This window comes from Papio anubis, chromosome 20 (assembly GCF_008728515.1).
Source record: "Papio anubis isolate 15944 chromosome 20, Panubis1.0, whole genome shotgun sequence".
Lineage (NCBI taxonomy): Eukaryota > Metazoa > Chordata > Mammalia > Primates > Cercopithecidae > Papio > Papio anubis.
In genome coordinates, this window is record NC_044995.1 from 7223489 (window position 1) to 7251391 (window position 27903).

At 46.5% G+C, this 27903-nt stretch overlaps 2 protein-coding genes across 2 annotated transcripts in view; both read left to right on the top strand.

Annotated features, from left to right (window-relative positions):
- Positions 1–501: 501 nt before the first annotated feature.
- Positions 502–27116, top strand: LOC101004548 (zinc finger protein 611). Its single transcript, XM_031660370.1, has 6 exons — positions 502–1192; positions 6709–6810; positions 15685–15766; positions 19821–19947; positions 24102–26404; positions 26527–27116. The coding sequence occupies exons 3-6, from the start codon at positions 15704–15706 to the stop codon at positions 26641–26643; spliced, it is 2610 nt and encodes an 869-aa protein (XP_031516230.1). The 5' UTR covers positions 502–1192; positions 6709–6810; positions 15685–15703; the 3' UTR covers positions 26644–27116.
- ZNF701 (zinc finger protein 701) overlaps positions 19834–27903 on the top strand; it is a 33976-nt gene continuing 25906 nt past the window's right edge. Inside the window, exon 1 of the mRNA XM_017952979.3 lies at positions 19834–19947. The gene's annotated coding sequence lies outside the window, so the exon portion shown is untranslated. The remainder of the gene's footprint in view (positions 19948–27903) is intronic.

Below are 27903 nucleotides of genomic sequence, written 5' to 3' on the forward strand. Positions count from 1 at the left end.
GAAAAAAAAAAGAGAGAGAGAAAGAAAAAAGTAAATAATCATTAAAAAAATGAAGTAATAGATTTCTTCCATAAATGTACTGGGACAATTAACTGGATATCCACATCGAAAAGAATAATGTGGGATCCCTATATCACACCATCAAAAATTTTATTTAAAAAAGATTTATTTATTTATTTATTTATTTATTTTTTTTTTTTGAGACGGAGTCTCACTCTGTCGCCCAGGCTGGAGTGCCGTGGCCGGATCTCAGCTCACTGCAAGCTCCGTCTCCCGGGTTCACGCCATTCTCCTGCCTCAGCCTCCCGAGTAGCCAGGACTACAGGCGCCCGCCACCACGCCCGGCTAGTTTTTTTTGTATTTTTTAGTAGAGACGGGGTTTCACCATGTTGGCCAGGATGGTCTCGATCTCCTGACCTCGTGATCCGCCCGTCTCGGCCTCCCAAAGTGCTGGGATTACAGGCTTGAGCCACCGTGCCCGGCCAAAAGATTTATTTTATTTATTTATTTTTTTTAAGGGAAAGAGAGAGAGATTAGGAAGGGAGACCTGTGGCAGTGGGTGTTACTTTGTCGCCCAGGCTGGCTTGGAACCCCAGGCTCAGCCATTCTCTCCTGTGCTTCCTGAGTCCCTGGGACCTCAGGCTCCCGCCCTCGTGCCTCTGCTGTCTTTAAGCAGCAGGTGGTGACCTCACTCCTCCCTGGCCTGAGCACTCCGTCCCGCACCCCAGCCTGTGGTTTTAAGGAAGTCTCTGAAGCTGAGCACAAGGCGGACTCTCCCTCCCGAGTGAATGGGACAATAGAAAGGGAGAGGATTTCTATTCTGTTCTGTGGGCCGTCAGCGTGATATCGTACGTGCCGCCCAGGCAGGGCTTTGCATTTCACATTCTAGTTTGCATCCCAGTTCCAGATAAGTCCAGGGCTTTGGAATCATTCCTCAGACTTTCTGGCGCTCTCGCCTCCAAAACCTGAAAACAGATGCTGGGAGAGCCGCTGAGACGCGCAGGTACCGCCCCGGCCCCGCCCTCTGCCGGTTCTAAAGGGCAGGGTCTGTCCTCCTGGTGACCCCCGGCTGCCTAGCCCAGGCGCCGCCAACCTCCTCCCGCTTCCCGTCCAGGCCTGGCTTCTGTCCTGCGCGCGCAGATTAACGCAAACCCGGAAGCGGATCCGGTGGCGTGAAGGTCACATCGCGGCGGTGAGTTTTGCTGTGTTGCATTAAGTCTCCGATTCCCAGGTCCCCGGCATTTCTGTCCCTGGGACGTGGGGTCCCCACAGACCTCGAAATTCTCTCTGGTCTTCGTTCGCCCAGAGCAAATTGTGACATCCCCGTGAGAGCCCGGGGGTCGCTTCCTTTTGGGTTTAAAGTCGTCCGGAGGCTGTTCTCGTCCCCAGTCTTTCTGCTGTAGGTCAATGTATACACTTTCTATTGTGTAGTTTTTCTGCTCAAAACCTTGTTCTGACTCATCTCGCCCCGCGCTATTTAAAGTCCTCACCGGTGAGGTGGATTCTTGCCCAGGGCGCGCCTTGCAGCCTCCCCGTCGTTGGGCCCTGGAGCGCCGTGCCGCAGCCTCAGTCCCGGGGAGATCGAGTCCTCTGTTGGGTCCTGGGATCCTGCAGACCATATCCTTGTCCTAAGGCGCCGTCGCCCCGCAACCAACCTCCCTCCTCTTGCCACAGCCTGCTGCTCCCCAGCTCTCCCCTCCGCAGTCACCGCTTCCACTGAACTCGCATTGGGGAGGTGCCCGGGGCCTGTCCTGTGACACGGGGTGTTCTTGCCTGCCGAGCTTCAGCCCCTGGAAAATGCGCTCCTACGGGATGCAGGCATCTTACTCCAAACCTTCCTGCGATTGCGTAGGCCGAAGGGATTAGGAGGCAGACAGCAGTAGAAAACCTGAGACAGAGAAAAGAAGAAGAAGAAAAGCCCATAACAGATGGAAAATAGAGGATTGGTAAGGGATATGCCAGGAGATGGCAAAAGTGGGAAAAAAAAGAAACAAAAAAACCTAGGAAAGCAGAAGAAGAAAAGCAACTGGAGAAATGTAGAGAAAAGCTAGATACACAGAGAGATGAAGGACGGCAAGGTAGGGGGAGTGGCAGCAAAGAGGGAGGCTCATCAGAGTGAAGGAGAGAGGGAGGGATTTGGAGCCAGGACAGACAGAGCAGAGTGGTGCTTGTGTCAAGGAGAACAGTCGGAGAAGCACAGCAGGGAGGACACCTGGACATCTGGGGTGCCACAGAGTGGGGACAGGGGAGTATGTCAGGGAAGAGAGAATTTAACACGGAGAGCAGAGGAGGCTCAGAGATGGGAGAAGAGGCAGAAATAGATGGAGATTGAGGACAACTGAAAGACTGGGGAGAAAGAGCATTAAGAGGTTAATAAGTTGCCAGGATGGAGCAGAAGAGGTGGAAGAGAAGGAATAGAGGGAAGAAGGAGATAAACAGCAGAAGAGGAGAAGTGTACAAAATGAAGAACAGAATCCCAGGGAGAAAGAAAAGAAAACAAGAGCTAGAGAGAGAAGGGGAGAATGAGAGATAGGTACAGAATTAGGGAAGGAAGCACCGTAATGAAGACAGAGGGGCTGGGCACAGTGGCTCACGCCTGTAATCTCCACACTTCAGGAGACTGAGGCAAGGGGATTGCTTGAGTCCAGGAGTTTGAGACAAGCCTGGGCAACATAGTGAGACCCCCATCTCTGCCAAAACAAAACAAAACAAAACCAGTAAATAACCAGGCCTAATGGTGTGCACCTGTACTCAGTCCAGCTGCTCTGGAGGCCAAGCTGGGAGGATGACTTGAGCCCAGGAGGTCCAGGCTGCAGTGAGCTGATATCATGTCACTACACTGCAGCCTGGACAACAGAGAGAGATCTTGTCTCAAAAGAAAAAAAGGGCGAGAGACTTTGGGTTTAGATGAGTGCGGGAGTTCATTGGATATGATTAGTTGTGACATGTTGACTTCCGTGTATATAATCTAACAACTGAAAACTTGTTTAAATTATACAGATGAGATTGAGAATTTCAAAATTTGTATCTATAAGACATGTACATTCTATAAATCTTGGCATGAGAGGTATCTTCCACTTGGAATCCCTATTCAGCCAGAGGGAAGTGACTTATTCAGTTGTGAATCACTGCCTTCCCTTTTCCTAGGATGGGGTAGGACGTGGGTAGTGAAGTGGGAAAAAAGTCACTGTCTGTTATTACATAATACTTTTAATTTAATTAATTAAATAATATCTTGAGGCAGGGTCTGGCTCTATCACCCAGACTGGAGTGCACTGTCGTGATCTCCTCTAACTGCAGCCTCAACCTTTTGGGCTCAAGCGATCCTCCTACCTCAGCCTTCTGAGTAACTGGGACCAGAGGCATGAGCCACCAAGCCCGGCTAGTTTTTGTTTTGTTTTGTTTTGTTTTGTTTTGGAAACGGAGTTTCACTATGTTTTCCAGGCTGATCTCAAAATTCTGGGCTCAAAGTATCCTCCTGCCTTGGCCTCCCAAATTACTGGGATTACAGGTGGGATTACAGAGATGAGCCACCGTGTCTGGCTTACATAGCCCTCCCCCTTTTTTTTTTGAGAGGGAGTTTTGCTCTTGTTGCCCAGGCTGGAGAGCGATGGCATGATCTCAGCTCACCACAACCTCCGCTTCCCGGCTTCAAGCGATTCTACTGCCTCAGCCTCCTGAGTAGCTGGATGTACATGCATACACCACCATGCCTGGCTAATTTTGTGTTTTTAGTAGAGATGAGGTTTCTTCATGTTGATCCAGGCTGGTCTCTAACTCCCGACCTCAGGTGACCTGCTGCCTCGGCCTCCCAAAGTGCTGGGATTACAGGTGTAAGCCACCAAGCTGAGGCCATAGCAGTTTTTAAAAGGGATGTCAGGGCGTGGTGACTCACGCCTGTAATCCCAGCACTTTGGGAGACAAGTGAGTGGATCAGGAGGTCAGGAGTTCAAGACCAACCTGGCCAACACGGTGAAACCCAATCTCTACTTAAAATATACAAAAATTAGGCTGGACGCGGTGGCTCAAGCCTGTAATCCCAGCACTTTGGGAGGCCGAGATGGGCGGATCACGAAGTCAGGAGATCGAGACCATCCTGGCTAATATGGTGAAACCCCGTCTCTACTAAAAAATACAAAAAACTAGCCAGGTGAGGTGACGGGCGCCTGTAGTCCCAGCTACTCGGGATGCTGAGGCAGGAGAGTGGCGTAAACCCAGGAGGTGGAGCTTGCAGTGAGCTGAGATCCGACCACTGCACTCCAGCCTGGGCGACAGAGCAAGACTCCGTCTCAAAAAAAAAAAAAAAAAAATATATATATATATATATACACACACACACACACACAAATTAGCCGGACGTGGTGGCAGATGCCTAAAATCCCAGCTACTCAGGAGGCTGAGGTGGGAGAATTGCTTGAACCCGGGAGGCAGAAGTTGCAGTGAGCCGAGATTCCATCACTGTATGCCAGCCTGAACAACAGAGCTAGACTCCATCTGAGAAAAAAAATAAAGAAAAAGTAAGGAATATCAAAGCCAGGCATGGCGGCTCATTCATGCCTGTAATCCCAGCACTTTGGGAGCAAATCGCTGAAGGTCATGAGTTCGAGACCAGTCTGGCCTACATGGTGAAACCCTGTCTTTACCAAAAATACAAAAATTAGCTGGCCATGTTGACACATGCCTCTAATTCCAGCTACTCTGGAGGCTGAGGCAAGAGAATTACTTGGACCTGGCTGGGAGGCAGAAATTGCAGTGAGCCACGATCGCACCACTGTACTCCAGCCTGGGTGACAGAGTGAGACTCTGTCTCCCCCCCAAAAAAAGAAAAAAAAATTAGCCAAGGATGGTGACATGCATCTGTAGTCCCATCTACTCTGGAGGCTGAGGCAGGAGAATCTCTTTAGACAGGAGAATCATGCCACTGCACTCCAGCCTGAGTGATAGAGCGTGACCTGGTCTCAAAAAACAAAAAAAGAAGTAACAATCAGCTCTTTAATGTTTCCCTTTATAAAAGCAGTAGTCGTGGCCATGCGCGGTGGCTCACACTTGGTAATTCCAGCACTTCGGAAGGCTGATGCGGGTGAATCACCTGAGGTTGGGGGTTCGAGACCAGCCTGACCAATATAGAGACACCTGTCTCCATAAAACTACAAAATTAGCTGGGTGTGGTGGTGCATGCCTGTAATCCCACCTACTTGGGAGGCTGAGGCAGGAGAATTGCTTGAACCCAGGAGGCAAAGGTTGCAGTGAGCCAAGATCGTGCCATTGCACTCCAGCCTGGGCAACAAGAGGGAAACTCCATCTCAATAAATAAATAAATAATAAAAATAAAAGCACTGGTCCTATTCTCGAGTAGTCAACACCCATGACCAAATTCTCTCAAAGACCCCATCTGCAGGAACATCCTATTGGACAATAAGAACTCTGAACATGGCTTTTGGCCAATATAATCATTCAGACCAGGGAGCCGGCATCAGGTTTTTCTTGTTTTTCTTGTGCAATTTGTTTTATACAATGTTTTCTGTGATCTCCGTTTATAAATTTTCCTAGTACACAGTCTATGTTTTGTATTTTATGCACAGTTAACTAGATAACTAAGGGCAATGCATATATATAAAATTGCTGTATTGCCTGGTGTTACCTAACTGTACCTGTGACATCATAATTACACCCTCCGATGCTGTTCGTCAGTTCTTATTCCTTTTAATGCTGTGTATTTACTTGAACTCATACATCAGAAGGTGGTGATCTTAACATGTATTTCAGTTCTCATAGTGCGTGCTGGTGGGAAGTAGAAGTTGTGGCTTTTTTCTTAAGAGGGAATTGTTTAGAATTCTGCAGGCTGTATAAATGTACTTATTGTTTGCTTGCTGGTTTTATCATGGGTTACAATGGCTTACTGATTAATATTTAAGATTTCACATATGGCTTTTCGGTATATGGTATGTAATATAACTGACACACTGCACTTGTTAATTTCAATAAGTCCCTGTTCTGCGTGGATATAGGTAATTTTATGACAGGTATTCAGAAAAAGATTGTATTAACTTTTTTTTTTTTGAGATGGAGTGTCACTCTGTCAGTACAGTGGCACAATGTTGGCTCACTGAAATCTCCGCCTCCGAGGTTCAAACAATTCTTGTGTCTCAGCCTCCCGAGTAGCTGAGACTACAGGTGCCCACCACCATGCCTGCCTGATTTTTGTAATCTTTTCTTATCTTCTCTGTGCAATGATTATTTGACAATACAGAATTTCCATTGATTTTGGTTACCCTTACATAAGCTTGTTGTGGATTATTTATAAATATAGTATGTTGTTTGGTCTTTTAGAATTTATTTGTATACAGTAGATATTCTGTAAATATGAAAAATATACAGTTTTCTTTTCCTTGTGTGACAGTGATATGTTTTTTGTAAACTGTGATGCACTTTAGGGTCACAGTGGAAAAACACTCCTAACTTTAGGCTTATACATGTTTCTGCCCTGTCAGTGTTTTGTCACGATATTGGAAATAGGCTTCCATAGGAATGATTTGAAGAACATGTAATCGCCTTTTATTAAAGGATCTTACTCCTTTTGTGCTCCTAAACTTTGAAGATCATGTTTGGGAAGTTTAAAATAAGTATTTTTTTGTGTTGTATTTCCACATTTCAGTATGGTTTACCATCTGGACCTAATTGGAAATGTATTATGTTTATATTTTGTAGATATCTCTTCCAAATGCTTGATGAAAAAGGTGGAGGGATCACTTGAGCCAGGGCGTTGAAGTCTGCAGTGAGCCCTGTTTTTGCCACCACATTCCAGCCTGGGTGAGTGAGCTAGACCCTGTCTCAAACAAACAAGCAAATACATGAGAGGTACAATTCCTCCTTTGAAAATAAAGAAAGAGATTTTCTTTCCTTTCGTCTCTTTTCTTAGGACATTTATTTAGAAAATTTGCAAATGCGTTTTCTGTCTTCTGAGATAGTCTTTTCTTCTTTCAGATGGAGACGGGGTTTCGCTCTTGTTGCCCAGGCTGGAGTTAAATGGTGTGATCTCTGGTCACTGCAATTTCCATCTGCCCGGTACATGCGATTCTCCCACCTCAGCTTCCAGAGGAGCTGGGACTACAGGCACCCACCATAATGCCTGGCTGATTTTTATAGTTTTGTAGAGACGGGGTTTCACCATGTTGGCCAGGCTGGTCTTGAACTTCTCATTTCAGATGATCTTCCAGGCTCAGCCTTCCAAAGTACTGGGATTACAGGTGTGAGCCACCACACCTGGCCCAGGGTTGTATTTCTGAAGAACTTGGGTACTCGCTTTGAAAGACAAACAATAGCCAGGTGTGGTGGCTCAGGCCAGTAATCCCAGCACTTTGGGAGGTCAAGGTGGGCCAATCCCGAGGTCAGGAGTTCGAGACCACCTGACCAACATGGTGAAACCTTGTCTCTACTAAAAATACAAAAAAAATTAGCCGGGCATGGTGGCACATGCCTGTAGTCCCAGCTACTCGGGAGACTGAGGCAGGAGAATTGCTTGAACCTGGGAGGCAGAGGCTGCAGTGAGCCAAGATTGTGCGACTGCACTGCAGCCTGGGCAACAAAGCGAGACTTCATCTCAAAACAAAAAGAAAAAAAAAAAAAGGCAAACAACAAGATAAATAGTACCTGTGTCTCAGTAGGAAATTAAATAATTCAAATATCAAATGATTCCAATTTAAAGCTTTGGACCTTTAAGTAATTCTGAGCCTTGAGAGGAATGTGGTCCTGCAACCTGAGTCCAGGGGAATGCAGGCGCAACTTCTAAGAGTTTTCCTGGCTGACCCTGGTGGCTCAAGCCTGTAATCCCAATACTTTTGGACACCGAAACTTCTGAGTCACTTGACTTCAGGAGTTTGAAACCAGCTTGGCCAGCTTGGTGAAACCCTGTCTGTATTAAAAATAGAGAGAAATTACAGGTGTCTGCCACCACGCCCAGATTATTTTTGTATTATGGTTAGTGTTAGGGTATTTCCCCCTCCCTCGGGATGATGCTAATTAGCTGACAGAGATTCTCAACTCTGTTACCAAGTAGAGCCAGGATGAACTATGTGTAACCAATGGCTTCTCAAGTCCTCTCCCCTGAGGACTGATTAGTGTTTATCTTGAAAACATGTACTTAATGGGTTGTACAGAACAGTGAAGTCGCTTTCTCTCTTTTCAACCTCTTAGCTGTTTGCCTCTATTTCCCATCACATTCTGTCCTGAAGCTTATTTATTAATAAAATAGTTTTAATTTCTCTATTATCGTCGTAGAGATGATTTCTCATTTGGCGGAATACTCTTTGTTTTTCAATTATATTTTCTCACATTTAAAAAGTGAAGTAAAGAATATTTCCTGGGCCAGGCACGGTGACTCACAAGTGTAATCCTAGCACTTTGGGAGGCCGAGGCAGGTGGATCACTTGAAGTCAGGAGTTCCAGACCAGCCTGGCCAGCATGGTGAAACCCCATCTCTACCAAAAATACAAAAATTAGCTGGGCGTGGTCGTGTGCGCTTGTAATAGCAGCTACTCCAAAGGCTGAGGCAGAATAGCTTCCACTCAGGAGGCAAAGGCTGCAGTGAGCCACAATCTCACAACTGCACCCCAGCATGGGCCACAGAGAAATACTCTGTCTCATAAATAAAAGGAAAGAAAAAAGTGAAAACAGGCCGGGCGCGGTGGCTCAAGCCTGTAATCCCAGCACTTTGGGAGGCCGAGACGGGCAGATCACGAGGTCAGGAGATCGAGACCATCCTGGCTAACACAGTGAAACCCCGTCTCTACTAAAAAATGCAAAAAACTAGCCGGGGGAGGTGGTGGGCGCCTGTAGTCCCAGCTACTTGGAAGGCTGGAGAATGGTGTAAACCCGGAAGGCGGAGCTTGCAGTGAGCTGAGATCCGGCCACTGCACTCCAGCCTGGGAGACAGAGGGAGACTCCGTCTCAAAAAAAAAAAAAAAAAGAAAAAAGTGAAAACGAGAGAAAGTAATAGATCTCTTTCACAAATGTGCTGGGACAACTAACTGGATATTCACATGGAAAAGAATAATGCTGGATCCCTATCTCACACCATGAAAAATTTTATTTAAAAGCGGTAAAAACAAAAGAAAAAACACACACAAGGCCAGCCGCAGTGGCTTACATCTGTAATCCTAGCAGTTTGGGAGGCTGAGGCTGGCGGATCACGAGGTCAGGAGATCCAGACCATCCTGGCTAACATGGTGAAACCCCCTCTGTACTAAAAAATGCAAAACAGACGGGCATCATGGCGGGTACCTGTAGTCAAAGTTACTGGAAAGACTGAGGCGGGAGAATGGTGTGAACCCAGGAGGAGGTGCTTGCAGTGATCCAAAATCTTGCCACTGCACAGCCAGAGAGAGACAAGGAAGGGAGACCTACGGGAGGGGGTGTCACTTTGTCGCCCAGACTGGCCTGGACCCCCAATTTCAGCGATTCTCCCGCTGCTGCTTCTTGAGTAGCTGGGACCTCAGGCTTCAGCCCCGTGCCTGCAACCTTGTTTTGTTTAAGCAGCAAGTGGTGACCTCACTCCTCCCTGGCCTGAACACTCCGTCCCTCTTCCCAGGGGGAGGCCCTAGGGGAGTCTCTGAAGCTGAGCACAGGGTGGACTCTCCCTCTGGAGTGAATGGAGAATAGAAATGGAGAGGATTTCTATTCTGTTCTGTGGGCTGTCAGCATGAAATCCTACCTCCCGCCCAGGCAGGGCTTTGCATTTCACATTCTAGTTTGCATGCCCGTTCCAGACAATTCCAGGGCTTTTGAATTATGCCTTAGCCTTCCTGGCCGCTCTCACCTCCAAAAACCCAGAAAACAGAGACGCTGGGTGCGAGGCCGAGAGACGCACGGTTCCCGCCCTGGCCCGGCTGTCTGCGGGTTCTAAAGGGCAAGGTCTCTCCGCCCAGGCCCCGCTACACTGCTCGCGGGCCCCGCCCAGGCCTGGCTTCTGTCCTGCGCGCGCAAACCCGGAAGGGGATTCCGTGGAGTGAAGGTCCTACCGCGGCGCGTGAGTTTCGCTGTCTTGTGTTAAGTATGCCCTTCCCAGGTCCCTGGCGCTTCTGTCCCTGGGACGTGGAGTTCCCACGGACCTGGAAATTCTTGCCTGTCTTCCTTCACCCAGAGAAAACTGAGACGTCCCCTTAAGAGTCCAGGAGTTGCTTCCTTTTGGGGTTGAAGTCGTCCGGAGGCTGGTCCCCTACCCGGTCTTTCTGTTATAGGGCACTGTATACACTTCCTATAGCGCAGTTTTCCTGGTCAAAACCTTGTTCTGACTTCTCCCACCCCATGCTTTTTAAAGTCCTCATCCGCGAGGTGGATTCCCGCCCTGAGCGCCTCCAGGCTCGCCTCCCAGGCTCCCGGCCCCAGTCCCGGGAAGGCTGCGTCTTCTTCCTGGGTCCTGGGTGCCTGCAGGGGCCACCCTTGTCTTAAGGCGCCGTTGCCCCCCAGGTCCCTCCTTGTGCCGGGCCCTGCTGCTCCCCAAGTCTTCCCTCTGCAGTCACCGCTTTCCCTGAATCAGCGTTGGGCAGGTCCCAGGGGCTTGCCCTATGACACCGGGTATTCTTGCCTGCCCAGCTCCACCCCCCGGAAAATGCGCTTCTCCGGGATGCAGGCTTCTTACTTCAAACCCCCAGAGTGGTGCTGGTGGCCAGGAGAACAGGGAGAACCACGGAAGGAAGGACACTTGGGTTTTTGGGGTGCTAGAGAGTGGGGACAGGGGAATGTAACGGGGACAGGGGAATGTAACAGGGAAGAGAGAATTTAACAGAGCAGAGGAGACGCAGAGATAAGAGGCGGTAATATATAGAGATTGAGGGCGATCAAAAGATTGGGGAGAAGGGCAACAAGAGGTTAAATAAGGACCGACGGAGTTTTGCTCTTGTTGCCCAGGCTAAAGTACAACAGCGTGATCTTGGCTCACTGCAACCTTCACCTCTGGGGTTCAAGTGATTCTTCTGTCTCAGCCTCTTGAGTAGTTATGATTACAGGCGAGCACCACCATGGCTGGCTAATTTTGTATTTTCAGTAGTGATGGGGTTTCTCCATCTTGGTCAGGCTAGTCTTGAACTCCTGACCTCAGTGATCCTCCCGCCTCAGCCTCCCAAGGTGCTGGGATTACAGGCATGAGCCGCCATGCCCAGCCTTTAATTTTTTTTTTTTTTTTTTTGAGACACTCTTACTGTTTCCCAGGCTGGAGTACAGTAGCAGGATCACAGCTCAGTGCAGCGGCAACCTCCTGGGCTCAAGTGATTTTCCCACCTCAGCCTCTGGAGTAGCTGGGACTGGAGGAGTAGCCTGGCTAATGTTTTTTTATATATATATATATTTATTTATTTATTTATTGAAACTCTCTTTGTCACCCAGGCTGGAGTGCAGTGGTCTCACTGCAACCTCCGCCTCCTGGAGTCAAGAGATTCTTGTGCCTCAGCCTCCTGAGTAGCTGGGGTTATAGGTGTGCACAACTATGCCCTGCTAATTTTTCTATTTTGAGTAGAGACCTGGTTTCTCCATGTTGGCCAGGCTGGTCTCGAACTCCTTACCTTGTGGTCTTCCTGCCCCGGCCTCCCAAAGTGCTGGGATAATAGGTGTGAGTCACCATGCCTGGCCTCATTGTTTTCAAAGTATGATATGTTTTCAGATATTTCTCCTTTTACCCAAGATTTCATTAGATCTATATTTTTTAACCATTTTAAAATTGTTTCTCTATGAAATTGTGTTCAGTTTACATTGAGGACTGTGTGCTTTCTAGTCTTTATCGTATATCGAAAACATTTTCTACTATGTGATATATGATTTTAGGTTGTTTCAGTGTGTAGTTGATAATGATATCAGGGACCTTTTTTCTTTACCCTAACATGAAAATTTAGTTGAAGTAGCCTATTCCATTTTCTTTTGTCATCAGAAAAAATGGTGATCTGTGAGCTTCTAAGTAAGTGTCTCCCTCAGGTTCCTCTGGTCTATAATATTCTCTACAGATGTTGAAGGATGGGCTGGATTGACTTGGAACCTTGGTTTAGCTGAGCCCATATGTTCATGAGAAAAGCATTTGCTCAGATCTCATTTCTACAGCTGCCTCTTTTTTAGTGTTTCAAAGACCTATTGCTATGTGTGCACAGTCGTGCATATTTTGAACATTTTTTTGGGAGTGAGTAATTATATGTTTGGGATTGATGCCATCAGAACCTTACAACTTGAAAGAAGTTTGCTTTGCTCAGGTATATAAAAAATAGTCCTGGAATTTTTGTTTGTTTGTTTGTTTTTCTTTGAGATGGAGTCTTGCTCTTTCGCCCAGGCTGGAGTGCAGTGGCATGATCTCAGCTCACTGCAACCTCCACCTACCAGGTTCAAGCAATCCTTTTGCCTCAGCCTGTCAAGTAGCAGGGACTGTAGGCGTGAACCCCCAAACCTGGCTAATTTCTGTATTTTTAGTAGAGATGGGATGTCACCATATTGGCCAGGATAGTGTCGAACTCCTGACCTCGTGATTCACCCAGTTTGTCCTCCCAAAGTGTTGGGATTACAGGTATGAGCTACCTTGTCTGGCTGCTTTTTTTTTTTTTTTTTTTTTTTGTAAGATCAAGTGTTACCCTATCACCCAGGCTGGAATGCAGTGGCACAATCTTAGATCACTGCAACCTCTGCCTCCCAGCCTCAAGTGATCTTGCATCATCCTCCCAAGTAACTGGGACCACAGATGCATGCCATGAGCTCTGGCTAATTTTTTGTATTTTTGGTAGAGATGGGGTTAACTATGTTGCCCACGTTGGTTTCAAACTTCTAGGCTCAAGTGGTCTGCCTGCCTCAACTACCCAAAGTGTTGGGATTACAAGGGTGAGTCACCACTCCTGGCTAGTCTTGGAATTTTCTAGAGGGGAAGACCAAGGCAGCCTATTGGGCCTTCCAGGCCATCACATGGGAATCAGCCACAACTCCTTCCTCCTCACCTCGGAGCTTCTCAGGATAACTTGGGGAAATGTCTCCCGCCGTGAGCCTCGGTGAGCCCACCTGTAACATAGAGGTGAGGAATACGACCAGGAAAGCTCAGTCAGAGTGACACTGACCCCTGAAATGACTGACAACATACAGTGTGTGGCTTTTCTTCTGGGAGAGGTTACTGCTCATTTTAAACTCAAATTTCAAGTGGATTCTAGCTCTCCAGGATGAGCAAAAACAGGGGATTAGACTCAAATCACCTTGAACCTTATCATCTCAGAGCTTTCAGCCACCTACACGACTCCATGTCCCCTGCAGGCCTCGCCACTGAGCTTTACAATCCTGTGTCCAATTGTCTCCTCAGCTCTCTCCTGGGACATCAAACAGGCATCCCCACCTTCAGGTGTCCATAAGTGACTTCCTAAATCCCCAAACACATTCCCTTGCAGTCTGCACAGCTCAGTTGAGAGTGACTGTGTTCTTCCAGAAACTTAGCCGAACTTGACAGTATATGTTTTAAATATGGGAAATAAATTACATTATTTGTAAGTGTTGTAATTTATAATATAAAGAGAAACTTACATGTATATGTGAAAAGAGTGAGAAGATACATCACTTCCAATTTTTTTTTTTTTTTGTAAGACAAATTTTCACTCTTGTGGGCCAGGGGGAGTGCAATGGCACGATCTCGGCTCACTGCAACCTCTGTCTCCTGGGGTCAAGGAATTCTCCTGCCTCAGACTGCCGAGTAGCTGGGATCATAGTTGACTTTCAAAATTCTTTTGGGTTGTGGGAGAAAAATGTTTGAAGACCGTATCCCTATGTGTCTGTGCCCCCAGGACCTCTCTGACCTCATCTACCTGTGCCCTCCTCTCTTCCACTGCTCCAGCCACATGGGTCACTTTCCTTTTCCTGCTGCTGAGGTTGCTCCTGTCTCAGGGCCTTCGCTTGAGCTGTCCCTCTGTCTAGGACTCTCTGCCCCTCAGCTGCAAGTGACAAGCAGCCTTTCTTTGCTAGGTCTGTGTTCTGATATCATCTTCTCGGGTTTCCTTTGTGATCTCCCACAGCCCCCCATTTGACATTGCAGCTGTGAAACCAGAAAATCTTACACAGATCTCAGTTAATTTAGAAAGTTTATTTTGCCCAAGGTGGTCGGGGCAGAGCTTCATTTTACACATATTATGGAGACATGAGGCATCAGTCAGTACATGTAAGAAGTACATTGGTTTGGTCTGCATGGTGGCCAACTTTAAACAAAGGCAGGAAGACTTGAAGCAGGGTGGGGGCTTCCAGGTCACAGAGAACTGAGGCACAAATGGTTGCAATCTTCTGAGTTTCCTTTTTTTTTGAGATGAAGTCTCATTTTGTCACCCAGGCTAGAGTGCAGTGGCAGGATGTCGGCTCCCTGCAACCTCTGCCTCCTGGGTTCAAGTGATTCTCCTGCCACAGCTTCCCAAGTAGATGCCCCGATCATTTCTATATTTTTAGTAGAGTTGGGGTTTCACCATGCTGGCTGGGCTGGTCTCCATGTCTTGACCCCAAGTGATCTGCCTGCCTAGGCCTCCCATAGTGCTGGGATGACAGACAGTCCTGAGCCACTGTACTGGGTCCTTCTTTTGAGTTTCTGATTAGCCTTTCCAAAGGAGGCACTCAGATATGCATCTATGTCAGGGAGCAGAGGGGTGACTTTGAGTAGAAGGGGAGTCTTGTTCCCTAAGCAGTTTCCACCTTGACGTTTCTCTTTTGCTTAGTGATTTGGGGCCCCAAGGTTTATTTTCCTTACAGCCCAACCTTCATCCCACCTCTGGTCCACATTGACTGTTCTGTCACCCAGGCTGGAGTGCAGTGGTGGGATCTCAGCTCACTGCAAGCTCCGCCTCCCACTTCAAGCAATTCTCCTGCCTCAGGCTCCTGAATAGCTAGGATTACTGGTGCCCACCACCATGCCCAGCTAATTTTTGTATTTTTAGTAGAGACAGTGTTTCACCATGTTGACCAGTCTGGTCTTGAACTCCTGACCCCGTGATCCACCCATCTCTGCCTCCCAAAGTGCTGGGATTATAGGCGTGAGCCACCGTGCCCGGCCTCACTGTGATTACTTTTGTGCCTTTGCCATCCACTGTCTGGATCCTGGTGAGAACAAGGCCCCAAGGGAAGAGCAGAGCCAGAACGTGGGGCTGTGCTGGGCTCGCCCCTCTGAGTGGAGCTCAACCCTGGCTTCACATTAGACTGCAGAGCATTTTGCAAATAGAGCTTTTGTGCTGCTTTAGCAGGGATTTTTATTCTGAAGGGCTGGAGTCCACCCTCAGTAATAGCTGCAGTGGCCCAGGTGCTTGTCATCTGTGTGCAGCATTGAGCATCGAAGCTCTGTGTCCTCCATTTCTGAGGGCTGAGCTCAGCCTGTGATCCACAGAGAGATGAGGGACTGTTCTCTGGATGGGGTTTGGTCAGGGAAGAGTCTGTACCCTGAAGGGGAGATCAGTCCAGCCCAGCTGCCCCTGCTGCCTCGTGTGTGGGGGCTTCTCCAGGAGGGGAGTGAGATCTGAAGACCGGGTTCAAACGTACACTTATAGGTCTTCCTGTGGGGTTTTCTTATCTCTGCATGGTCTCTGGTGCAGTGGGCAGTGGGGGACCATCTTTGTACAGGGTGAGGTCTCCCCTGTTCATGTGTTTTTGTCACAGGAAGGGAGTGAGTCATTTCTAACATGAAGTCTCACTTTTTTTTTTCACATACAGGATTGATTTCTAAAGACTCATGTTACGTGAGCAAGCAGCTGAGAAGAGGAAAGGAAAGGAGGCAGGCATGGCCCTTCCTCAGGTGAAGTGATGTTCCTCTGGGGATTAATCTGTCTCTTTCCTTTCTGAAATGCCAGGAATTGTAGTAGCCAGTCTTTTCTGAGTCTGAAGCATTTTGCCTAACAGGTTCGCTCACACTCACCCATGCCTGCCCTCAATTCCTGTCACCTGCTCTGAGATTCTGTCTCCTGTGACCCAGTGACATGAACTTGGGAAGAGGCTCTACTGGGCATGGTTGTGGGAAGGGCTCACACCCCATCTCTACTAAAAATACAAAAATTAGCTGCATGTGGTGGTGCATATCTGTAATCTCAGCTACTCAGGAGGCTCAGGCAGGAGAATCACTTGAATCCGGGAGGTGAAGGTTACCGTACACCGAAATTGTGCCACTGAATTCCAGCCTGGGAAATGGCGTGACACTCTGTCTCAAAAGAAAAAAGAGAGAGAGAGAGAAGGTGTCACTCTGTGGCTTCGTTCTGGAGTACAATGGCACAATTCAGAGTTTACAGCAGCCTCAAACTCCTGGGCTCAACTAATCCCTAATTTAACCCCCCAAAGAGCCTGAATAATAGACATGGGTCACCGTATGTATATATGTATGTATGTACATATTTCTTTATTTTAAGATGGACTCTCACTCAGTCACTAAAGCTGGAGTGCAATGGTACCATCTCGGCTCAATTTAACCTCCCCCTCCCAGTTTCAAGCATTTCTTCTACCTCAGCCTCCCAAGTTGCCTGGACTACAGGCACGCACCACCACACCCAGCTAATTTTTGTATTTTTAGTTGAGACGGGGTTTCATCATGTTCGTTAGGCTGGTCTGGAACTCCTGACCTCATGATCTGCCTGTCTCAGACTCCCTAAGTGTTGGGATTAAAGATGTGGGCTACTGTGTCCGGCCTTATTTTTTATATTATATTTTTATTTTGTTGTCCAGGCTGGAGTGCATGGTGCAATCATAGCTCACTATAGCCTTGATATCCTGGCCTCAAGTGATCCTCCCGTCTTGGCCTCCCAAATTGCTGACATTCTTGATGGCAGATAGCCAGCCCGGCCTGACTCTGCACGTTTTTGAGATGGAGTCTCGCTCTGTTGCCCAGGTTGGATTGCAGTGGCATGATCTCAGCTCCCTGTAACCTCTGCCTTCTGGCTTCAAGCAATTCTTTTGCCTCAGCCTCCCGAGTAAGGCATTTGCTGCCACGCCTTGCTAATTTTTTTTTTTTTTTTTTTTTGAGACAGAGTCTTACTCTGTCACCCAGGCTGGAGTGCAGTAGCGCAATCGCAGCTCACTGCAAACTCTGCCTCCCGGGTTCATGCCATTCTCCTGCCTCAGCCTCCTGAGTAGCTGGGACTACAGGTGCCCACCACCACTCCCGGCTAATTTTTAAAAAATTTTTAATAGAGACAGGGTTTTACCGTGTTAGCCGTGATGGTCTAGATCTCCTCACCTCATGATCCGCCTGCCTCGGTCTCCTAAAGTGTTGGGATTACAGGTGTGAGCCACCGCGCCCAGTCTTTTTTTTTTTGTATTTTTAGTAGAGATGGAGTTTCACCATATTGGTCAGGCTGGCTGAACTCCTGATCTTGTGATTCTTCCAGCTAGGCCTCCCAAAGTGCTGGGATTATAGGCCTGAGCCACCGTGCTTGGCCAAACTCTGCACTTTTAATGACTCATGGTGGAATGGGAAGTGGAGATAGGCATCAGTGGTACAGGATGCTTTATTATATCATTGATTTTATTTTCTTTTATTTTTTATTTTTTTTGAATTGACTCTCATTCTTTCGCCCAGACTGGAGTGCAGTGGTGTGATTTTGTTTCCCTGTAGCCTCTGACTCCCGGATTACAGTGATTCTTTTGCCTCAGCCTCTCGGGTAGCTGGGATTAGAAGTGCACACCACCACGGGTATAATGGCATGATGTGTGTGTATGAACACATGGATGGATAAGCCCATGGTTTATGTAGGAAACACATTTGCAATAAGTTTTTTTTAAAATAATAATTGTAATGATTTTAAGTATTTTTCATTGTTGTCAACTATCATCATAATGAGTTAATAGTAAGAAGGGGCCAGGCTTGGTGGCTCACGCCTTTAATCCCAGCACTTTGGGAGGCTGAGGTGGATAGATCAAGATGTCAGGAGTTCAAGACCAGCCTGGCTAAGATGGTGAAACCCCGTTGCTACTAAATATACAAAAATTAGATGGACATAGTGGCAGGTACCTCACACCCCAGCTACTGGGGAGTCTGAGGCCAGAGAATGGCTTGAACCTGGGTGGCACAGGTGGCAGTGAGCTGAGACATTGTGCCACTGCACTCCAGCCTGTGCAATAGAGTGAGACTCCGTCTGGGAAAAAAATAAAATAAGAAGTATCGTGAAGGATTATATGCATGCCTGTGTGTGTCCATTCAGTGACCTTGTAGGATGCTCCATGTTCTTACCCTTGGACTTTTATCACATTCTCTCCACTGGATAGACTTGTGTCAGTGTCAGTTTAGTTTAAAGCTGTGTCTGTTACTTAGGTGTTTATGTTCACATGTGAACCCCAGACATCTGGATTCGGGTGCTCGTGTTGATATTTTTAGCTGTTTGATTTGTGGCAAGTTTCCTATAGTGTGTGTGATGCAGCTGTCTGCAAGTACAGATCTTTCTTCATGGGGTAGTATGTTATTTTGTGGCCTAAGACACGGGAAGCACTTAGAACAGTGTGTGGCACATGTGAAGCATTCAAAAATGTTAGTCATGGCTATTGCTGTGATCATGACAGTTTTTTTTTTTTTTTCCTTGGAGATGGAGTATTGCTCTGTCACCCAGGCTGAAGTGCAGTGGCATGATATTGGCTCACTGCAACCTCTGCCTCCTGGTTTCAAGCAATTCTCTGGCCTCAGCCTCCTGAATGTCGGGGATTACAGACACCCACCACCACGCCCAGCTAATTTTTGTATTTTTAGTAGAGAAGAGTTTTCAGCATGTTCCCCGACTGGTCTCGAACTCCTGACCTCATGATCCACCTACCTCAGCCTCGCAAAGTGCTGGGATTACAGGCATGAGCCACTGTGCCTGACCAATCATGATAGTTTTTAGATTCATACTTTTCTTTCAAAGACATTGCACGTTGTCCTCTCTGAAACAGCACTTGTATTTTAGCTCACCTAGAGACTAAATGTCACCTGTATGTGGAACGTAATATCTGACATATCTGTAGAGAAAACTCTGTGTTTGTTTGTTTTTTTTTTTGAGATGGAGTCTTTCTCTGTTGTCAGGCTAAAGTGCAGTGGTGTGATCTCGACTCACTGCAACCTCTGCCTCCCAGATTCAAGCGATGCTCCTGCCTCAGCCTCTTGAGTAGCTGGGAGTACAGACCCACAACATGACACCCAGCTAATTTTTTGTATTTTTAGTAGAGACGTAGTTTTGTCATGTTGGCCATGATGGTGTCAATCTCTCGACCACATTATTTGCCTGCCTTGGTCTCCCAAAGTGCTGGGATTACAGGCGAGAGCCACTGCCCATCACTGCTTTTTTTTTTTTTTAGATGGAGTATCAGTCTGTTGCCCAGGATGGAGTACAGTGGTGCACAATTGGCTCACTGCAGCCTCCATCTCCTGGGTTCAGGTGATTCTCCTGCCTCAGCCTCCTATGTAGCGGGGATAACAGGTGCCTGCCACCATGCCCGGCTAATTTTTATATTTTTAGTAGAGACAAGTTTTCACCATGTTGGCCATGCTGGTCTTGAACTCTGGACCTCAAATAATCTGTCTGTGTTGGCCTTCTGAAGTGTTGGGATTGCAGTCATGAACCACCACGCCTGACCCTGTGTTTCCTTTTTATTTATATAGTTTTTATATTGTCCATAAAATCCAGACTTCCCTAATGACTGATGGGATCTTAACATCTTTCAAGGAAAAGTATAATAAAATGCAACTATAGGGAAAAAATATTCAAAAATACCTTAACTTGGTTTTGTCAGAACATGATCTTTGATCAAATACATACTTATTTTCTCTTTTCTCATTTCCTGTGAAGGTGATAACTCCTCCATAATGTTTTGTGGAAATGTATGTTTCATTTTAGGGACGCTTGACTTTCAGGGATGTGGCTATAGAATTCTCACTGGCGGAGTGGAAATGCCTGAACCCTGCGCAGAGGGCTTTATACAGGGAAGTGATGTTGGAGAACTACAGGAACCTGGAGTCAGTGGGTGAGGAAAATGTCCCTGTAGGCCTGAGGAGTCTGCTGTTGTCTATCGTGGCTCTTCCTGGTTTTGTATTCTCTTTTGTGATTTTGCCCCATACATGTTTGTTTTTGTTTTTGTTTTTGTTTTTTGAGGTGGCGTTTCACTCTTGTTGTCCAAGCTGGAGTGCAATGGTGTGATCTTGGCTCACCATAACCTCCGCCTTCCACGTTCAAGCGATTCTTCTGCCTCAGCCTCCCAAATAGCTGGGATTACAGGCATGTGCCACCATGCCCAGCTAATTTTGTATTTTTAGTAGAGACAGGGTTTCTCCATGTTGGTCAGGCTCATATCTAACTCCTGACATCAGATGATCCACCCACCTTGGCTTCCAAAACTGCTGGGTTTACAGGCATGAGCCACCGTGCCCAGCTCATTCTGGTTTTTGAGGAGCATCACAGAAGCGTCTCTCACTGGCACTGTGACAATGTTCATCCCGTAAACTAATGATCATCTTCTCTAAGCAGCAGTCAGTGGTGTTGAAATTCCTCCCAGCGAGGACGTCATTCGGGCTCACAGCCTCATATGTATGAGGCTCTTCACTGAACTCTTGCTCATTTCACATTTTCATACCAATATGTGTCATTGTTCATTTTTAACAAGAAAACCTCTGTTCAGTTTTTTGTAGGATCAACCCTGTAGCAGATATGGTTTTAATCAATGTTGTTGAGGGAGGTTGTGAGATTGAATGAGGTTTCCATAGTTTAATTCTACTGTCATTTCCTTAAGATACACAGTGGCTTTCAAGTTGCTCATTTCTATGGTTTTTTTTGTTTGTTTGTTTGTTTGTTTTGAGTCAGAGTCTCTTGAGTGCCGTGGTGTGATCTTGGCTCACTGCAACCTCCACCTTTTGGGTTGAAGTGATTCTCCTGCCTCAGCCTCTTGAGTGGCTGGGATTACAGGCATGTGTCACCACACTCGACTAATTTTTGGTAGTTCTATTCCAGATGGTGGTTTCGCCATGTTGGCCAGGCTGGTTTTGATAGCCTCGTCTGACGTGATTCGGTTGCCTTGGATTCCCAAAGTGCTGGGATTACAGGCATGAGCCATTGCCTATCCGAGTTTGTTTTTAATGCTGAATACTATTCCATTTTATGTGTGTACCACATTTTCCTCATATATTTATCTGTTGATGGATATCTGGGTTGGTTTTTTCTCTTTACTATTATAAATAATACTGCCAGGCTGGGTGCGTTGGCTCATGTCTGTAATCCCAGCCCATTGGAAGGCTGAGGTGGGTGAATCACCTGAGGTCAGGAGTTTGAGACCAGCTTGGCCGACATGGTGAAACCACATTTTTTTAAAGGTATAGTTTCTTTTTTTTTAAGATGGTGTATTGCTCTGTCACCCAGGCTGGAGTGCAGTGATGCAATCTCAGCTCACTGCAACCTCTGCCTCCCAGGTCAAGCAATCTCCTACCTGAGCCTTCTGAGTAACTGGGATTACAGATGTGCACCACCATGCCCGGCTAATGTTTTCTATTTTTTTAGTAGAGACAGTGTTTCACCATGCTGGCCTGGCTGATCTCAAACTCCTGACCTCATGATTCACCCTCTCGTCCTCCCAATGTGCTGGGATTACAGACATGAGCCACTTCACTCAGCCTGGCTCTGTTTTCACAAACACATCTCTACCTACTCAGCCAGAGGATCCTTGTTCACCTCCGTGGTCTCCTGCATTGCTCTATTGTACTCTTCATAGTTTACTTGTTTTGTGTGTGTGTGTGTGTGTGTATGTGTATGTATTTCTGGAATCTACACAAGGCATATTGTTGAGTATATGCTTGAAACTAGGAATCAGAGGTATTGAATTTAAGAGATGTAAAACTGCTTTCACCTCAGGCCACCATACTGCTGCTTGTTTGGATCTCGTTCATTCTTGTCCCTTGCCCATATTGTAATTTGCATAGTTAACCTTGGGTCAATATTTTACCATTGCTAAATTAGTTCCACTTTCCTCCAAGCTCAAGATTTGGTCTATCCTAGTGGAATTCTATTCCCACAGATGTGCACGCACGAAGTTCGCTCCTACGTGCCAATTACTTCCTGCCTTCCACACTTACCCTTCCTTTCCTGGCCTTGCCTCACATGATACATTGATCTGGATGCAAATACAGTTTCTTTCCAGTCTATTGATTTTGTAATGCTGAACACTCCAATTTCCCCGTGAACCCCTCGCCTCCAACACTACTCTCACTGAGTAAGTCAAGACCTTGTTCATCTACTGGACAAAATTATAGGAGGCTGCCTGAATCAATGTGTGCAGGGCATGATGACTCAGCACATGATCCATGAGGGATGACTTGGCACCACTGTAAGCAGCACAGCTCAGCCCTTTTGTCCCAGCTCAGCCCTTGTATCCCCCTTGGTGTACTTCTTTCTGTTCTGCTTGTATTTTCTGTGTGCAGTCATTTCCTGTAATGCCTGGGCTGACTATTGTGCCTAAGTAGATGTCATGGGATCCTTCAGGTCCAGGATCAAGTCTTGTCCCTCACTTACCGTATGTGCAAATTGGGATCATGTACATGAATACTGTGGGCCTGCTGTCGTTATTTGAGAAATTATGTTAATTTGCCTCCAGGGTTTTTTTTTTTTTTTTTTTTTCTTTGAGATGCAGTTTTGCTCCTGCTGCCCAGGCTGAAGTTCAATGGCAGAATCTCAGTTCATTACAACCTCCACCTCCCGGGTTCAAGTGATTCTCCTGCCTTAGCCTGCCAAGTAGCTGGGATTACAGGCATGTGCTACCACACTGGCTAATTTTGTATTTTTAGTACAGATGAATTTTCCCCATGTTGGCTAGGCTTGTCTCGAATTCCTGACGTCAATGATCTGTCTATCTAAGCCTCCCAAAGTGCTGAGATTACCGGCATCAGCCACTGTACCCGGCTTCTTTTTTTTTTTTTTTCTTTTAATGGAGCTTCCCTTTACTTGCCCAGGCTGGAGTGCAATGGTGCAATCTCGGCTCACCGCAACCTCCACTTCCTGGGTTCAAGTGATTGTCCTGCCTCAGGCTCCTAAGTATTTGGGATTATGCCTGGCACAAACCTGGCTAATTTTTGTATTTTTAGGAGAGAGGGGGTTTCTCCATATTAGTCAGGCTGGTCTCGAACTCCCAACCTCAGGTGATTTCGTTCACCTGCTTTTTAAAACAAGTGAATACTATTAGATGACTTCATATACATTTTATACTACAGTCTCAACTTCCTTTGTTTAGTAAGATTTGTCAGCCTTCAGTGATGTTGATGATGAGATGCCCATTTTCCTGTCTCACTCATCTCACTGTTCTGTCAGAAATAGCTTAGACTGGCCACCTGCAGTGACTTTCGCCTCTAATTCCAGCACTTGGAAAGGCTGAGGTGGGTAGATGTCTTGAGGTCAGGAGTTTGAGACCAGTCAGGCAAACATAATGAAATCTTGAATCTACTAAATTAAAAGAAATTGGACGGGCATGATGGTTCATGCCTATAATCCCAAAATTTTGGAAGGCCGAGACAGGCGGATCACCTGAGGTCAGAAGTTCAAGACCAGCCTGGCCAACATGGTGAAACCCCGTCTGTAGTAAAAATACAAAAATTAGCTGGGTGTGTTGGTATGCACCTGTAATCCCAGCTTCTTGTGAGACTGAGACAGAAGAGTCACTTGAACCTGGGAGGTGGATGTTGCAGTGAACCATGATCGTGCCACTGCACTCCAGCCTGGGTGACAGAGTTAGATTCCATTTCCCAAAAAAAGAGAAAAACAACAACAACAACAAAAACAAATTAGTCAGGCATGGTGCATGTGTCTGTAGTTCCTGCTACTCAAGAGGCTGAGGCACGAGAATCTCTTTAGGGAGGAGAATCGTGCCACTACACTCCAGCCTGGGTGATGAAGCATTACTCGATCTCAAAAACAGACAAAAAAAGAAATAGCTTAAACTGGAAAGCTTAAGACATAGCAATTTATTTCTCATGAATCTGGAAAGTGGAAAATCCAAGAGCAAGATGTCAGCTAGATTGGTTCTTGGTGAGAGCCTTCTTCATATAAATATGAAGTGTCATACTGAAGTGTCACATTTACACACTTCAATATGATTTACCATCTGTAGTTAATTAGAAACCTATTGGTGTTTATATTTTGTAGATATCTCTTCCAAATGCATGATGAAGGAGATCTTGTCAACAGGGCAGGGCAATACGGAAGTGTTCCACACAGGGACATTGCAAAGACATGAAAGTCATCACATTGGAGATTTTTGCTTCCAGGATATTGAGAAAGAAATTCATGACATTGATTTTCAGTGTCAAGAAGATGAAAGAAATGGTCATGAAGCACCCATGACAAAAATTAAAATGTTGGCTGGGAGTACAGACCGATATGATCAAAGGCAAGCTGGAAACAAGCCTATTAATGATCAGCTTGGATCATGCTTTCATTCGCATCTGCCTCAACTCCACTTATTTCAGATCAAAGGTATAATTGCTAATCAACTTGAGAAGTCTACCAATGATACTCCCTCACTTTCAACATTCCAAAGAATTTCTTGTAGGCCCCAAATCCATATTTCTAATAACTATGAGAGTAATTCCCCAAATTCTTCACTACTCGCACAAAAACAGAAAGTACACATGAGAGAAACAAGTTTCCAATGTAATGAGAGTGATAAAGCCTTTAATTGTAGCTCAGTCTTAAGGAAACACCAGATAATCCATTTAGGAGACAAACAATATAAATGTGATGGAGTAAAACCTTACAAGTGTATTGAGTGTGGCAAGATCTTTGGTCATAATTCAGCCCTTGTAATTCATAAGGCAATTCATAGTGGAGAGAAACCTTACAAGTGTAATGAATGTGGCAAGACTTTTAATCAACAATCACACCTTTCACGTCATCACAGACTTCATACTGGAGAGAAGCCTTACAAATGTAAGGTTTGTGACAAGGCTTTCACGTGTCATTCCTACCTGGCAAACCATACTAGAATTCATAGTGGAGAGAAACCTTACAAGTGTAATGAGTGTGGCAAGGCTTTTAACCAACAATCAAACCTTGCACGTCATCATAGACTTCATACTGGAGAGAAACCTTACAAATGTGAAGAATGTGACAAAGTTTTCAGTCAGAAATCAACCCTTGAGATACATCAGAGAATTCACACTGGAGAGAAACCATACAAATGTAAGGTTTGTGACACAGCTTTCACGTGTAATTCACAGCTGGCACGACATAGAAGAATTCACACTAGAGAGAAAACTTACAAGTGTAATGTGTGTGGCAAGACCTTCATTCACATGTCATACCTCGTATGCCATCGTAGAGTTCATAGTGGTGAGAAACCTTACAAGTGTAATGAGTGTGGAAAGACCTTCAGTCACAGATCATACCTTGTATGCCATCGTAGAGTTCATAGTGGAGAGAAACCTTACAAGTGTAATGAATGTGGCAGGACCTTCAGTCACAGGTCATCCCTTGTATGCCATCGTAGACTTCATAGTGGTGAGAAACCTTACAAGTGTAATGAGTGTGGAAATACCTTCCGTCACTGGTCATCCCTTGTATGCCATCGTAGACTTCATAACGGAGAGAAATCTTACAAATGTACGGTTTGTGACAAGGCTTTTGTGCGTAATTCACTCCTGGCAAGACATACTACAATTCACACTGCAGAGAAACCTTACAAGTGTAATGAATGTGGGAAGGTTTTTAATCGACAGTCACACCTTTCAAGTCATCATAGAATTCATACTGGAGAGAAACCTTACAAATGTGAAGCATGTGACAAAGTTTTCAGTCGCAAATCAACCCTTGAGACACACAAGAGAATTCACACTGGAGAGAAACCGTACAAATGTAAGGTTTGTGACACAGCTTTCACGTGGAATTCACAGCTGGCACGACATACCAGAATTCACACTGGAGAGAAAACTTACAAGTGTAATGAGTGTGGTAAGACTTTCAGTCACAAGTCATCCCTTGTATGCCATCGAAGACTTCATGGTGGAGAGAAATCTTACAAATGTACAGTTTGTGACAAGGCTTTCACGTGTCGTTCCTACGTGACAAAACATACTAGAATTCATAGTGGAGAGAAACCTTACAAGTGTAATGAGTGCGGCAAGACCTTCAGTCACAGGTCATCCCTTGTATGCCATCATAGACTTCATAGTGGTGAGAAACCTTACAAGTGTAATGAGTGTGGCAAGACCTTCAGCCAGAAGGCATCCCTTCTATGCCATCGTAGACTTCATAGTGGTGAGAAACCTTACAAGTGTAATGAGGTGGAAATACCTTCCGTCACTGGTCCCTTGTATGCCATCAGACTTCAACGGAGAGAAATCTTACAAATGCATGCCAGACAAGTGCCTTTGTGCGAATTCACTCCTGGCAAGACATACTACACCATTACTGGCAGAGAAACCTTTGCCAAGTGTACTGAATGTGGGAAGGTTTTGACCAGTCACACCTTCAAGTCATCATAGAATTCAGTACTGGAGAGAAAAACCTTACAAATGTGAAGTACGACAAAGTTTCTAGTCGCAGTAAATCGCACCTTAAAAAGGCATAGTAGAATCTGCCACCGGAGAAAGAGAAACTTTTAAGCGTAGTAAAGTGTGGCAAAGCCTTTAGTGAGCAGTCAGTGCTTATTCACCATCAGGCAATTCATGGTTTAGGGAAAGTTGACTAATGTAATTGTGTCCGGAATTGGTGGGTTCTTGGTCTCACTGAGTTCAAGAATGAAGCCACGGATCCTCGCGGTGAGTGTTACAGTACTTAAAGATGGTGTATCCGGAGTCTGTGCTTTCAGATGTTCGGATTTGTCCACAGTTTCTTTCTGGTGGGTGCATGGTCTCACTGACTTCAGGAGTGAAGCTTCAGACCTTTGCAATGAGTGTTATAGCTCATAAAGGCAGCGTGGACCCAAAGAGTGAGCAGCAGCAAGATTTATTGTAAAGAGTGAAAGAACAAAGCTTCCACAGTGTGGAAGGGGACCCGAGCAGGATACTTCTGCTGGCTGAGGCAGCCTGCTATTATTCCCTTATTTGACCCCTCCCACATCATACTGATTGGTCCATTTTACAGAGCGCTTATTGGCCCACTTTACAGAGAGCTGATTGATCCATTTTTACAGGGTGCTGATTGGTGTGTTAATAAACCTTTAGCTAGATACAGAGTGCTGATTGGTGCGTTTACAATCCTTTAGCTAGACACAGAGTACTAGACAGAAAAGTTCTCCAAGTCTCCACTAGATTAGCTAGATACAGAGTGCTGATTGGTGCATCTACAAACACTGAGCTAGACACAGAGTACTGATTGGAGCATATACAATCTTCTAGCTAGACATAAAGTTCTCCAAGTCCCCACCCGACTCAGGAGCCCAGCGGGCTTTGCCTAGTTGATGTTGCGCTGGGGTCGCAGGCAGAGCTGTCCGTCAGTCCCACATGTCCACACTCTTCAGCCCTTGGGTGGTCGATGGGACTCGGAGCCATGGAGCAGGGGGCGGTGCCTCTCGGGGAGGCTCGGTCCACGCGGGAGCCCACAGGGCGGGGTTGGGCTCAGGCATGGTGGGCTGTAGATCCTGAGCCCTGTCCCGTGGGGAAGCACTGAGGCCCTGTGAGAATTCAAGCATGGCGTAGTTGGGCTGGCAGTACTGGGGGACCTGGCGCACCCTCCTCAGCTCCTGGCCCGGGTGCTAAGTCCCTCACTGCCCGGGGCTGGCGGTGCCAGATGCCCGCTCCAAGTGTGGGGCCCGCCAAGCCCATGCCCACCTGGAACTCTCTGTGAGCGCCGTGCACTGCCCCAGTTCCCACCTGTGCCTCTCACTCCACACCTCCCCACAAGCAGAGGGAGCTGGCTCCAGCCTCAGCCAGCCCAGAAGGCGCTCCCACAGTGCAGTGGCGGGCTGAAGGACTCCTCAAGTACTACCAGAGTGGACATAGGCTGAGGA